Source organism: Taurulus bubalis (assembly GCF_910589615.1).
Source record: "Taurulus bubalis genome assembly, chromosome: 18".
Classification (NCBI taxonomy): domain Eukaryota; kingdom Metazoa; phylum Chordata; class Actinopteri; order Perciformes; family Cottidae; genus Taurulus; species Taurulus bubalis.
In genome coordinates, this window is record NC_136606.1 from 14521953 (window position 1) to 14534156 (window position 12204).

The window sequence follows — 12204 nt, forward strand, 5'->3', positions numbered from 1 at the left end:
ACAGCTCCATACTGTCTGTTTTTCAAAATAAAATCAATATATGAAAATGAATAGACTCAAAATAACATGAGTAAAGAACAACAGAAGTTTCTGAAGCACCTCTGAATTATATGCAAATGCCTTTCATCAAGCTGACTTTAAATAAACAAAGTTTATATTCTGCATTCATAGGTAACTACAATTACAGCCTTTTAAGTTCAGGATGTTTACGAGAATCCCAGAGATAGTCTGTAAAATGTTCTATGTAAATGTTTTCAATCAGAAACATGCAATCAAAATGCTTTCAAACATGTTCTCGGTTCACAGCTTTCACGATGTCCAGCGACGCCCTCATGAAAGAATTCGGGGTTGCCGCTTCCTTTCTGAGAAAGTCAGATAAGGAGCGTCTGGAGTCCCAGACCCGACCCTTCGACATCAAGAGGCAGTGTTTCGTGCCCGACCCTGAGGTGGAGTACGTTAAAGCCATAGTGACCTCCAGAGACGGCAACAAAGTCACCGTCGATACTGAGTTTGGAAAAGTAATTATGTCAGATACAAACGCTGTGTACACTATGATCTTTAAAGACTTCTACAGAAATTCTAATTGAGATATTCTCCATGGTAAATATTTTCAGACTACAACCCACAAGGAGGAAGATGTCCACCCTCAGAACCCGCCAAAGTTCGATAAGATTGAAGACATGGCGATGTTCACCTTCCTCCATGAACCTGCTGTGTTGTTTAACCTCAAAGAGCGTTATGCTGCATGGATGATCTACGTATGTAATGAGCGCAGATCTACTTTTATTTTTCCACCGCATGAACTTTAAGTCCAAATAGATAGTCTTGTTTTATGTGTGTTTGTCCACAGACCTACTCAGGGCTGTTCTGCGTGACGGTCAACCCCTACAAGATGCTACCAGTGTACGATCAGTCGGTGGTCAACGCCTACAGAGGAAAGAAGAGGAGTGAAGCTCCTCCTCACATCTTCTCCATCTCTGACAACGCCTACCAATACATGCTGTCAGGTATGTTAAGCTCTTTTTATGTCATCTCATCTCTGATGCAATGCTTTACAATCTCTAACATCCAAACATTCAAAGAGAACTGAACATTGTCTTCAATCTTGCAGACAGAGAAAACCAGTCTGTTCTGATCACGTACGTTTTTCAAAAGAGTCTCAACTGATTTTCATTTGAAGAGCAGAATTTGTTTTGTCTCGTTGATAAGTAGTTTGTTTACGTTTTCATGTGCAGTGGAGAATCTGGTGCAGGAAAGACTGTGAACACTAAAAAAGTCATCCAGTACTTTGCCAGCATTGCAGCTGTTTCTGGCAAGAAGGATCCTGCTCAGGAGAAAAAGGTTGGTTTGATTATACATATTAAGACTCTTTTTTATTTTTATGATCACATAATATTAAACTTTGTGACCTAATAAATCTGCAGGGTACCCTGGAGGATCAAATCATCCAGGCCAATCCGGCTCTGGAGGCCTTTGGAAATGCCAAGACCATCAGAAATGACAATTCCTCCAGATTTGTGAGTTTTCTTATTACTCATTTTATTAAATAGGAACTTTAACTGCCACCCTGACCATCAGCTCCCCAAACCCAGGTTTTATCTCAGGCTACTGTAGATGCTTCAATCTTAACACAGCTCACAGTTGAGTTCCCAAACATCTGTTTTTGGAGGAAAAAAGGGGATTTGGGGGCACTAAAACAAAAATATTCATCCTTAAGTTACATTTTTGTAATGGTGCAATCAAATTGTCTTTTATTTTTTCTTTCTCACAGGGTAAATTCATTCGAATCCACTTTGGTGTCAGTGGAAAGTTGTCATCTGCTGACATTGAGACATGTAAGAGTGTGTGACATGAACATCTACTGTGCAATACAGAACCCTGGGAGGTTGTGCACTCTAACAGATGATATCGTTGTCATATTTGTCAGATCTGCTGGAGAAATCCCGTGTCACATTTCAGCTCAAGGCTGAAAGAGACTACCACATCTTCTACCAGATTCTGTCCCAAAAGAAACCAGAACTGCTGGGTGAGCACTGGATGAACCATAGAATATATTTCAACCTAAAGAAGTGCCACATACACACACAGACTGAAACTTTTCTTTGACAGATATGCTGCTAATCACCAACAACCCCTATGACTACAACTTCATCTCCCAAGGAGAGACAACTGTAGCCTCTATTGATGATGCAGAAGAGCTGATGGCTACTGATGTAAGAAACAGAGTGCATGTTAAAGACTCCATACATGAAGTTTCACAACTAACTTAGATCTAATTTGTGTCGTTTAAGGCGGCTTTTGATGTTCTGGGCTTCACCCAAGAGGAGAAGAATGGCATCTACAAGATGACTGGCGCCGTCATGCATTATGGAAACATGAAGTTCAAACAGAAGCAGAGGGAAGAGCAAGCAGAGCCTGACGGCACAGAGGGTAAAAGATCATCAGGACAAAATGGAACAGCTTACTTTTATTATCTTAAAAGAGTATAACTATCACCAATTCATGACTATTTTTTTAACATAAAACAATGTAGTTTATGCTTTTTCTAAACACAATCCATTACAGATACAGACAAAGTCGCATATCTTATGGGTTTGAACTCTGCTGACCTCATCAAGGGCCTCTGTCACCCAAGAGTGAAAGTGGGCAACGAATGGGTCACCAAAGGTCAAAATGTGCAGCAAGTAAGTTGAAAAATGCCGTCTCTCCCCTGAAACACATCTGCGGTCTGAATAATTATGTTTAAATTTCATTGTAATTGATTTGAGGCAATTATCTAGGTGAACTACTCTATCGGTGCACTGGCCAAGTCAGTGTATGAGAAAATGTTCTTGTGGATGGTGGTGAGAATCAACCACTCTCTGGATACCAAGCAACCTCGCCAGCACTTTATTGGTGTGCTGGACATTGCTGGTTTTGAGATCTTTGATGTGAGTATAAAGGCTTTTATTGAGACTTGAGTATACAATACACTTTTACTAACTTCTCTCTTTGAATGCTCTTCCTAGTTCAACACATTTGAGCAACTGTGCATTAACTATACCAACGAGAAGCTGCAGCAGTTCTTCAACCACCACATGTTTGTGCTGGAACAAGAAGAGTACAAGAAGGAGGGCATTCTGTGGGAATTCATTGACTTTGGTATGGACTTGGCAGCCTGCATTGAACTCATTGAGAAGGTTGGTGCAAAGTTAAATTGTATTTCATAATTCATGTAACAAGCAAAAGCTAACCTTTGTAACAGGTTTAATAATAAATTCCTTCCTTCAGCCCATGGGCATCATGTCCATCCTTGAAGAGGAGTGCATGTTCCCCAAAGCCAGTGATGCAACGTTTAAAGCCAAACTGTATGACAACCATCTGGGTAAAAGTCCCAACTTCCAGAAGCCCAGGGCAATTAAGGGGAGACCAGAGGCTCATTTCTCCCTGGTTCACTATGCTGGTATTGTGGATTACAACATCGGTAACTGGCTGGTGAAGAACAAGGACCCACTGAATGAGACGGTGGTTGGACTGTTTCAGAAGTCCAACCTGAAGTTACTGGCTGTCCTGTTTGCTGGGTATTCTGGTGCAGATTCAGGTAAGGGGTCTTTGACCACACTGATTATTCATCCTTGAATTGTTCAGATTATCAACAAAGAAGAAAATGACAATTACACCTTTATATACACAACTTCTATACAACCCAAGATGCAGGAAGCAAGGGAAAGGGAAAGAAGAAAGGTTCTTCCTTCCAGACTGTATCTGCACTGCATAGGGTAAAATATGGCTACAGTTTGGTATATGTACCAAATGTTTTACGCGACCTGTTCATATTCATTGTCTTCATTTACAGGAGAACTTGAACAAACTGATGACCAATCTCAGGTCAACTCACCCCCACTTTGTACGCTGCATCATTCCCAACGAGAGCAAGATTCCCGGGACGATGGAGAATCCTCTCGTCATGCACCAGCTGCGCTGTAACGGTGTGCTGGAAGGCATAAGGATCTGCAGGAAGGGATTCCCCAATAGGATCCAGTATGGAGACTTAAAACAAAGGCAAGAAAAGCAATGTTTATTGATCGCGCTTTGATAAATCTCGCAATGCACTTCTTGGACAACCTCAGTGATGTAACCGAGTGTCATCGGGGGCTTTGGGTCTCAGGCCCTAACTTGTGTATATGTATTGAGTGTGATCCATGAGTCTTGATCCAAAGGCATTGTTATTGTAATTTATTTGCAAATTCATTTAATTAATTGAATGATGTTACGGTTGCACCATTTCAGATATCGCATCCTAAACCCTAGCGCTATCCCTGAGGGACAGTTCATTGACAATAAGAAAGGAGCAGAAAAACTTTTGGGATCCTTGGATATTGATCATGAGCAGTACAAACTGGGACACACAAAGGTTGGTTCTGTCTACAAAGAGGAGGATTCAACGTTGGAATAAATAATTGTGCCGGGGAGAAAAATGTTATGCAAAACGTTCTTTCAATATCAGGTGTTCTTCAAAGCTGGTCTGCTTGGTCTTCTTGAGGAGATGAGAGACGAACGACTCTCTCTCATCATCACAGGACTTCAAGCCAGATCCAGAGGACTACTCGCCAGAATTGAGTTCCAGAAGATTGTTGAGCGCAGGTCAGTGCTTTACTTTACTGTAAAAAAAGAAACTAAAATACAAGACAGGGTACAGAAAAATAGATTCCAGCTAAATTATGTTGACCGCAGGGATTCCTTACTGGTGATCCAGTGGAACGTGCGGGCCTTCATGGGTGTCAAGAACTGGCCCTGGATGAAGATGTACTTCAAGATCAAACCTCTGCTGAAATCAGCTGAGTCTGAGAAGGAGATGGCAAACATGAAGGAGGAGTTTTTGAAGCTCAAAGAGGCTCATGCTAAATCTGAGGCCCGCAAGAAAGAGTTGGAGGAAAAAACGGTCACCCTTCTCCAAGAGAAGAACGACCTGCAGCTCCACATTCAAGCTGTAAGATGAGTCATTCAGTCTCCAAAAAACGTACAACGATGTACTCACGGAAATGTGATGAATAACACATTTGTTAAATCTACTGTTTGCAGGAACAAGACAATCTCTCAGATGCTGAGGAGCGCTGTGAGGGTCTCATCAAGAATAAGATCCAGCTTGAGGCCAAAAGCAAAGAGCTCGCAGAGAGACTGGAAGATGAAGAGGAGATGAACGCAGAGCTGACTGCCAAGAAGAGAAAGCTGGAGGACGAGTGTTCAGAACTGAAGAAGGACATCGATGATCTGGAGCTGACTCTGGCTAAAGTGGAAAAGGAAAAGCATGCCACAGAGAACAAGGTAATGAAAGCAGACGGTTGTATGCTTGCAGTAGCAATCCTGAGTGGATTTTGGACCCAAAAGCATAACTCGGACAGAGGTTTCCAAAGGTTGTGCATTTGAATAAACTGAATACACTGCTGGACATTAGTAAGCTTTTAAAAGACAGATTTAAAGTGTTTATTCTTCCCCCCAACAAATTCTGTTGAGGCTTTCAGGTAGTCTCAAGTGTCAGTCAAGCAGACAAATACAGATCGCTACTAGCTGGAAAAATTATTGGCACATTTAGCATATAAAGAATTGAGACATAAACCAGAGAAAATATTGGATGTATATTTGGTGGCCAAAACCAAATATGTCTGCTTGATGTGTAAACAGGCTACTGTATGCTAAAAAGTTAGCCTGTGACTTCAAAGGTGTCTCAAAAAACAAAAATGTAAAGACCGGTTACATGTATTAATGAAGAATGTTTCTATATTCCTGACTAAACAGCAACTGTGATTTGATTCCGAAGGTTAAAAACATGACTGAAGAGATGGCAGCTTTAGATGAAATCATTGCTAAGTTGACCAAAGAGAAGAAAGCGCTTCAGGAGGCTCATCAGCAAACACTGGACGACCTGCAGAGTGAGGAGGACAAGGTCAATGCTCTGACCAAGGCCAAAGCCAAGCTGGAACAGCAAGTCGATGATGTGAGAACACAATAGTGGTATTTGCAACTAAATCTCAGGTTCTCGAGCCACAATGTAATAGTCATGTTTGGCTTGTCTGTTAGCTTGAAGGATCATTGGAGCAAGAGAAGAAAGTGAGGATGGATCTGGAAAGAGCCAAGAGAAAATTGGAAGGGGACTTAAAGTTAACCCAAGAAAATTTGATGGATTTGGAGAATGACAAGCAGCAGCTGGAGGAAAAACTCAAAAAGTAAAGCTAATCTTTCAGTCATAATTACCCATTGTGAGAAAACAGATGATGACTCAAGTGACCAATGTTGTCTTTAAATGTAGGAAAGACTTTGAAATCAGTCAGCAGCTAGGTAAGATTGAGGATGAACAAGCCATGGGTATCCAACTCCAGAAGAAACTAAAAGAGTTGCAGGTAAAAACATTATTTGTTGCATTATCTTCTACTTAAATATCTTCTTCCTACTTAAACTCTATAATCATCAAATTCATTTCATCAAGGCTCGCATTGAAGAGCTGGAGGAAGAACTGGAGGCCGAGCGAGCTGCCCGGGCCAAGGTGGAGAAACAGAGGGCTGACTTGGCCAGAGAGCTGGAGGAGATCAGTGAGAGGCTGGAGGAGGCCGGAGGAGCCACGACTGCCCAGATCGAGATGAACAAGAAGAGGGAGGCAGAGTTTCAGAAGATGCGCAGAGACCTCGAAGAGGCCACTCTCCAGCATGAAGCCACTGCAGCTACACTGAGAAAGAAAAGTGCAGACAGCGTGGCTGACCTGGGAGAGCAGATCGACAACCTGCAAAGAGTCAAGCAGAAGCTGGAGAAAGAGAAGAGCGAGTTCAGACTGGAGCTGGATGATGTGGTGTCCAACATGGAGCACATTGTCAAAGTTAAAGTAAGACACTGAACGCATGAAATTATCATTGGGCAGAGCCAGTCTAGTGGTTTCCCCCTGTTTGCAATATTTGTGCCAAGATAAGCAAACTGGTGGCAGGAAGTAGCTCCTTACTTCAAAGGACAGAAGAGAGTGACATAGTAAGATCAAAATGACTTGTGTTTGGAAAGTGGTATTGATGTTCTCATCTAAATATCAGTAGGCTAATTAGCTGATTTCCCGAAATGTTAAGCAAGTCTTTAATACATAATATACAGAAAAGTGTTGTTGAGTTGTATACATTATATGATTTACATTAATATGCATCATTTCACTTAGGCCAACATGGAGAAAATGTGTCGCACTCTGGAGGATCAAATGAGCGAATACAAGATAAAATCGGAAGAAGGCCAGCGCACCATCAATGACTTATCGATGCAAAAAGCAAAGCTTCAAACTGAGAATGGTAACCAGTTTGACATAAAAATTTACTGTTGCCGATACACGCCTTCAAATAACAAACCCCAGACTAATAGTGCATGCAGACCTGAGTGTTACAATATGTTCAAGCTGCAGCTTGATGTGGGGCTTACACACCTTCATCTTACAGGTGAGTTTGCCAGACAGCTGGAGGAGAAGAGCAGCTTGATCTCTCAGCTGACCAGAGGGAAGCAGTCTTTCACTCAGCAGGTCGAGGACCTCAAGAGACAACTAGAGGAGGAAGTCAAGGTACAGTCGTTCAGTAGGAACTCATGCTTTTAAAATACAGAGAACGATGTCTACTGGCAAAACTACTTTACCGCGTGTTTCTTTATCGAAGGCCAAGAATGCACTTGCACACGCAGTGCAGTCTGCTCGCCATGACTGCGATTTGTTGAGGGAGCAATTTGAGGAGGAGCAGGAGGCCAAAACTGAGCTCCAACGCGGCATGTCCAAGGCAAACTCTGAGGTGGCTCAGTGGAGAACCAAGTATGAAACTGATGCCATCCAGAGAACAGAGGAGCTGGAAGAGGCAAAGTAAGGATTCAGTAGATCTCGAGACATTTTAACATGATATTTCCATTTTGTCTGAGAGGTAATAATTACTTTCATTTTTGCAATTAGGAAAAAGCTCGCTCAACGCCTACAGGATGCAGAAGAAGCTGTTGAAGCTGCTAATGCTAAAGGTTCCTCCCTGGAGAAAACCAAGCACAGGCTTCAGGGTGAGATTGAGGATCTCATGGTGGATGTGGAGAGATCTAATGCTGCTGCTGCAGCTCTGGACAAGAAGCAAAGAAACTTTGACAAGGTAATGACATAAAATGACAGGGACTCATTGAGTACAGAAGGCAGTTTTAAGATACCATTATTGAATATACAATTCAATTAGGTCCTGGCTGAGTGGAAGCAGAAGTTTGAGGAGTCCCAGAGTGAGCTGGAAGTTGCCCAGAAAGAGGCTCGTTCCCTCGGCACTGAGATCTTCAAACTGAAAAACTCTTACGAAGAATCTCTCGATCAGCTGGAGACCATGAAACGAGAAAACAAGAATCTCCAAGGTAAGAAATAAAAAAACATGATGTTCCTTTTAAACATACACTGAATACAATGGAAAGAGCTATAGTAAAATAAATAAATATGCACAAAACAGAGGAAATTTCTGACCTGACCGAGCAACTTGGTGAGGGAGGAAAGAGCATCCACGAGCTAGAGAAGATCCGCAAACAGCTGGAGCAGGAGAAGACTGACATACAATCTGCTCTCGAGGAAGCTGAGGTGAGCAATATTACATGTTGCGAAAAATGTACACGCCATTTTTCCATTGATCCGTTTGCTGGATGTACCTTTCTATTGCTTCTAACAGGCCACCCTCGAGCACGAGGAGAGTAAGATCCTCCGAGCTCAGCTCGAGTTTAACCAGGTGAAGGCCGAAATCGAGCGGAAGCTGGCTGAGAAGGACGAGGAGATGGAGCAGGCCAAGCGTAACCATCAGAGGGTGACGGACACTCTGCAGAGCTCTCTGGAGGCTGAGACTCGCAGCAGAAACGAGGCTCTCAGGGTGAAAAAGAAGATGGAGGGAGACCTCAATGAGATGGAGATCCAGCTGAGCTTGGCCAACAGGCAGGCATCCGAGGCTCAGAAGCAGCTCAAGGGAGTCCACGCTCACCTGAAGGTACTATAGAGGCCATACATGTTTTCTTTCTTCTTTTAATTATTGAAATAACGGATTTCAAGTCACACACACAAACATTTTTAAAACTTTGTGAATAGGACGTGCAGCTGCAGCTGGATGATGCTCTCCGTGCCAATGATGAACTGAAGGAGAACATTGCCATGGTGGAGAGACGTAACAACCTGATGCAGGCGGAGCTCGATGAGCTGAGGTCTGTGGTGGAGCAGACCGAGAGAGCTCGTAAACTGGCTGAGCAGGAGCTGATGGATGTCAGTGAGAGGGTTCAGCTGCTGCACTCGCAGGTATTTTAAATCTTCATGTCATGGTATTTCAGCATATTTAAGCTGCACACTACTTTTAGTTTCTTTGATCTTGTATTTACCTCAAAGTCATCACTGTGAAACTTTGATTCTGTGCAGAACACCAGCTTGCTGAATCAGAAGAAGAAGCTCGAGGCCGACTCAGCTCAGCTTCAGAATGAGGTGGAAGAGGCGGTGCAGGAGTGCAGAAATGCAGAGGAGAAGGCGAAGAAGGCCATTACTGATGCTGCCATGATGGCGGAGGAGCTGAAGAAGGAACAGGACACCAGCGCTCACCTGGAGCGTATGAAGAAAAACATGGAACAGACCATCAAAGACCTGCAGCACCGTCTGGATGAAGCTGAGCAATTAGCCATGAAAGGTGGCAAGAAGCAGATCCAGAAGCTGGAGGCCAGAGTGAGTATTTCTAACTTCCACCTCTCAGTACCAGCGTACAATACAATACAACTCCATCCATAACTTCTCTTTTATAGGTGAGAGAGTTGGAAAGTGAGGTGGACATGGAGCAAAAGAGAAGCAGTGACGCAGTGAAAGGTATCCGTAAGTACGAGAGGCGCATCAAAGAGCTCAGCTACCAGGTGAGACACGACTCCGTAATACACATTCACCAAAAGATGAAAAGTTATGCTTCAACAAGCAATATGTCTTATGTACTAATTCAACAGGCGGAGGAAGACAAAAAGAATCTGAGCCGTCTGCAGAGCCTGGTGGATAAGCTGCAGCTGAAAGTTAAATCCTACAAGCGATCTGCAGAGGATGCTGTAGGCGAAAATACTACTCTGTCATTTCCTGAAATGTGGTCCATTTGCCTCTTTATGAGTCAGCTCAATCAAAATTTTCCATACTCACGTCTTGATTTTTTTTTAGGAGGAACAGTCCAATACAAATCTGGGCAAGTTGCGCAAGATACAGCATGAGCTGGAGGAAGCACAGGAGAGGGCTGACATTGCCGAGTCTCAGGTCAACAAGCTCAGAGCAAAGAGCCGTGACATTGGCACTAAGGTCAGCAATCATTAGGATTAATGCGACTTTTATTTAGTAACTATCTTGGAATCATGCAAAGCAGAGGGAGAAACTTCACGCTTTGGCAGGAATTTAAAAAACAAATCTGATTATCTGCCATTTTTTCTTTGTACAGAAAGCACATGACGAAGAGTGAAGCCTCGGACAGGTTCTTCAAGGATGAACAGCAGTTTGATTGTAGTATTTTAGTTCCTTTATTCTCCATGCAACATGAGTGAAATAAAGAATACATTAATGCACCACTTTGTTTAAGTCCCCTGTATTTTATAAAATAAATGAATTGAATCACTACACTACAAAGAAAAATAGTTAAGTAGAGACCTGCACTGTGAGTTAGTATCTCTTTAATTAAAATCTCATGCAGCACTTCCTGAGAACAGTGTTCAAACCAAAAGGGATGCTTTTCATGTTTCGACATGAGCTGAAGAGTTCAAGCCTTTGCTTCTTGGTGGTTGAGACGCCTGATGGGATATACAACTATATGACGGTTTTAAAGTAAACTGAATATCAGGAGTTGTTTATGATCATTGATAACATCTCATCTGACCTTGCCTGCAAAAAGCTGGCCACAGTATTCATTCTATAATCAAGCTATTGCGATGATGGTATGACATCATATGACATGACCCAAACAGTGTGGAATTTATCCTCATGGGTGGTGAATATGATGTCACATCACTACACTAAACAACCACTAGTTGGACAAAGAGCTCCACTCACAAGAACACATTCCTCCATGATAATGGACATTTTATTTGAAGCAATATATCTGTCCAGTGTGGTGGTTAACAAGCGTTAACAGGCAAAAAAAACATTTCTCAGAATTATAAAATCGCTTTTCAAAACATGTATACTTACTAAATCTAAAATAGATTCCCTACTGTGTATTCAATACTTAAACAAATCCCTAAATATATCAAAATAAAACCAGACTACATCATTCCATAACAATATGTATGATAATATTATTGTGCCTCAAAACATTCTTTGTTTGGAAACTATTTTGTTTCACTTTGACCAACTGTATCTGCTATATGCTCTGCGCACACACACACACACACACACACACACACACACACACACACACACACACACACACACACACACACACACACACACACACACACACACACACACACACACACACACATACCTCCCCCCCAGGCTTCCTGATGCCCACATGACCATGCCAGGTGCATCAACTCTCCATGAGAAGAAAAGGGTGTTTGTTATTTTGTGAAAGCTGATACTGCTGTTTTGTCCATTTCATTTTAATTCTATACGGCAGAGAATGCAGCTTTACAGGTTTATTTAATGAGACGCACAGATGGAGGGAGCCACCCACATTTTAAGAAATAATAAAAACGTACCTATTTAAACAAAATGTTTCTTATCAGGGAAAATAAAATGTTACAAGTCTGTCTTGTGTATATTTGGGTTGTGGATTTGGTATGCTTTAAATGAAGAATTGTAGTAGATGTAACACAAGAAAACATATTTCTGTGGACTTTACATACATTCAGTATACAAGCCAAGTACATCTGGCTACATTCACAAAGACCCAACGAATAGCCATAGCAGCCCTTAAATATTGCCGCTTTGGGTCTTTATCAGGATACAAAACACAAGATAAGTCTATTGTCGGCATTTCTTATCAGCCTAGTGCCCTAAACAAGTCTTTTCTCAGGCAACCAGGGCTCTTGATGAGGCTGCTGGCTGGAGCAAGCGTTTCAGCGCTGCAGTGAAACCAGTGCTGCACTTTGTTTTATGACATATGACATAGGATGGATAAACAGACTCAAAATAATTGCTCTGAGGACTATGACATGATGTGAAGTAATAATGCCTTTCCCAGTTGATGTCACGGCTAATAATACAAA

The 12204-nt window shown here is 42.2% G+C and overlaps 1 protein-coding gene across 1 annotated transcript; it reads left to right on the plus strand.

Moving 5' to 3' along the window:
• Window positions 1–314: 314 nt before the first annotated feature.
• LOC306750487 (myosin-7-like) lies at window positions 315–10566 on the plus strand (the record flags this gene model as incomplete). The annotated part of the gene is made up of 37 exons (XM_079233919.1): window positions 315–518; window positions 615–758; window positions 851–1007; window positions 1112–1139; window positions 1236–1341; window positions 1425–1517; window positions 1772–1835; window positions 1928–2026; window positions 2110–2213; window positions 2292–2430; window positions 2566–2684; window positions 2781–2930; window positions 3009–3179; window positions 3271–3580; window positions 3685–3758; window positions 3836–4041; window positions 4270–4393; window positions 4487–4623; window positions 4714–4969; window positions 5062–5304; window positions 5798–5974; window positions 6058–6203; window positions 6287–6377; window positions 6464–6853; window positions 7172–7298; window positions 7443–7561; window positions 7653–7849; window positions 7937–8120; window positions 8202–8367; window positions 8460–8584; window positions 8673–8981; window positions 9080–9283; window positions 9401–9697; window positions 9775–9879; window positions 9967–10062; window positions 10169–10303; window positions 10440–10566. 37 exons carry the CDS (start codon window positions 315–317, stop codon window positions 10458–10460), a joined length of 5817 nt encoding a protein of 1938 aa, XP_079090045.1. The 3' UTR covers window positions 10461–10566.
• Between the last annotated feature and the right edge of the window lie 1638 nt (window positions 10567–12204).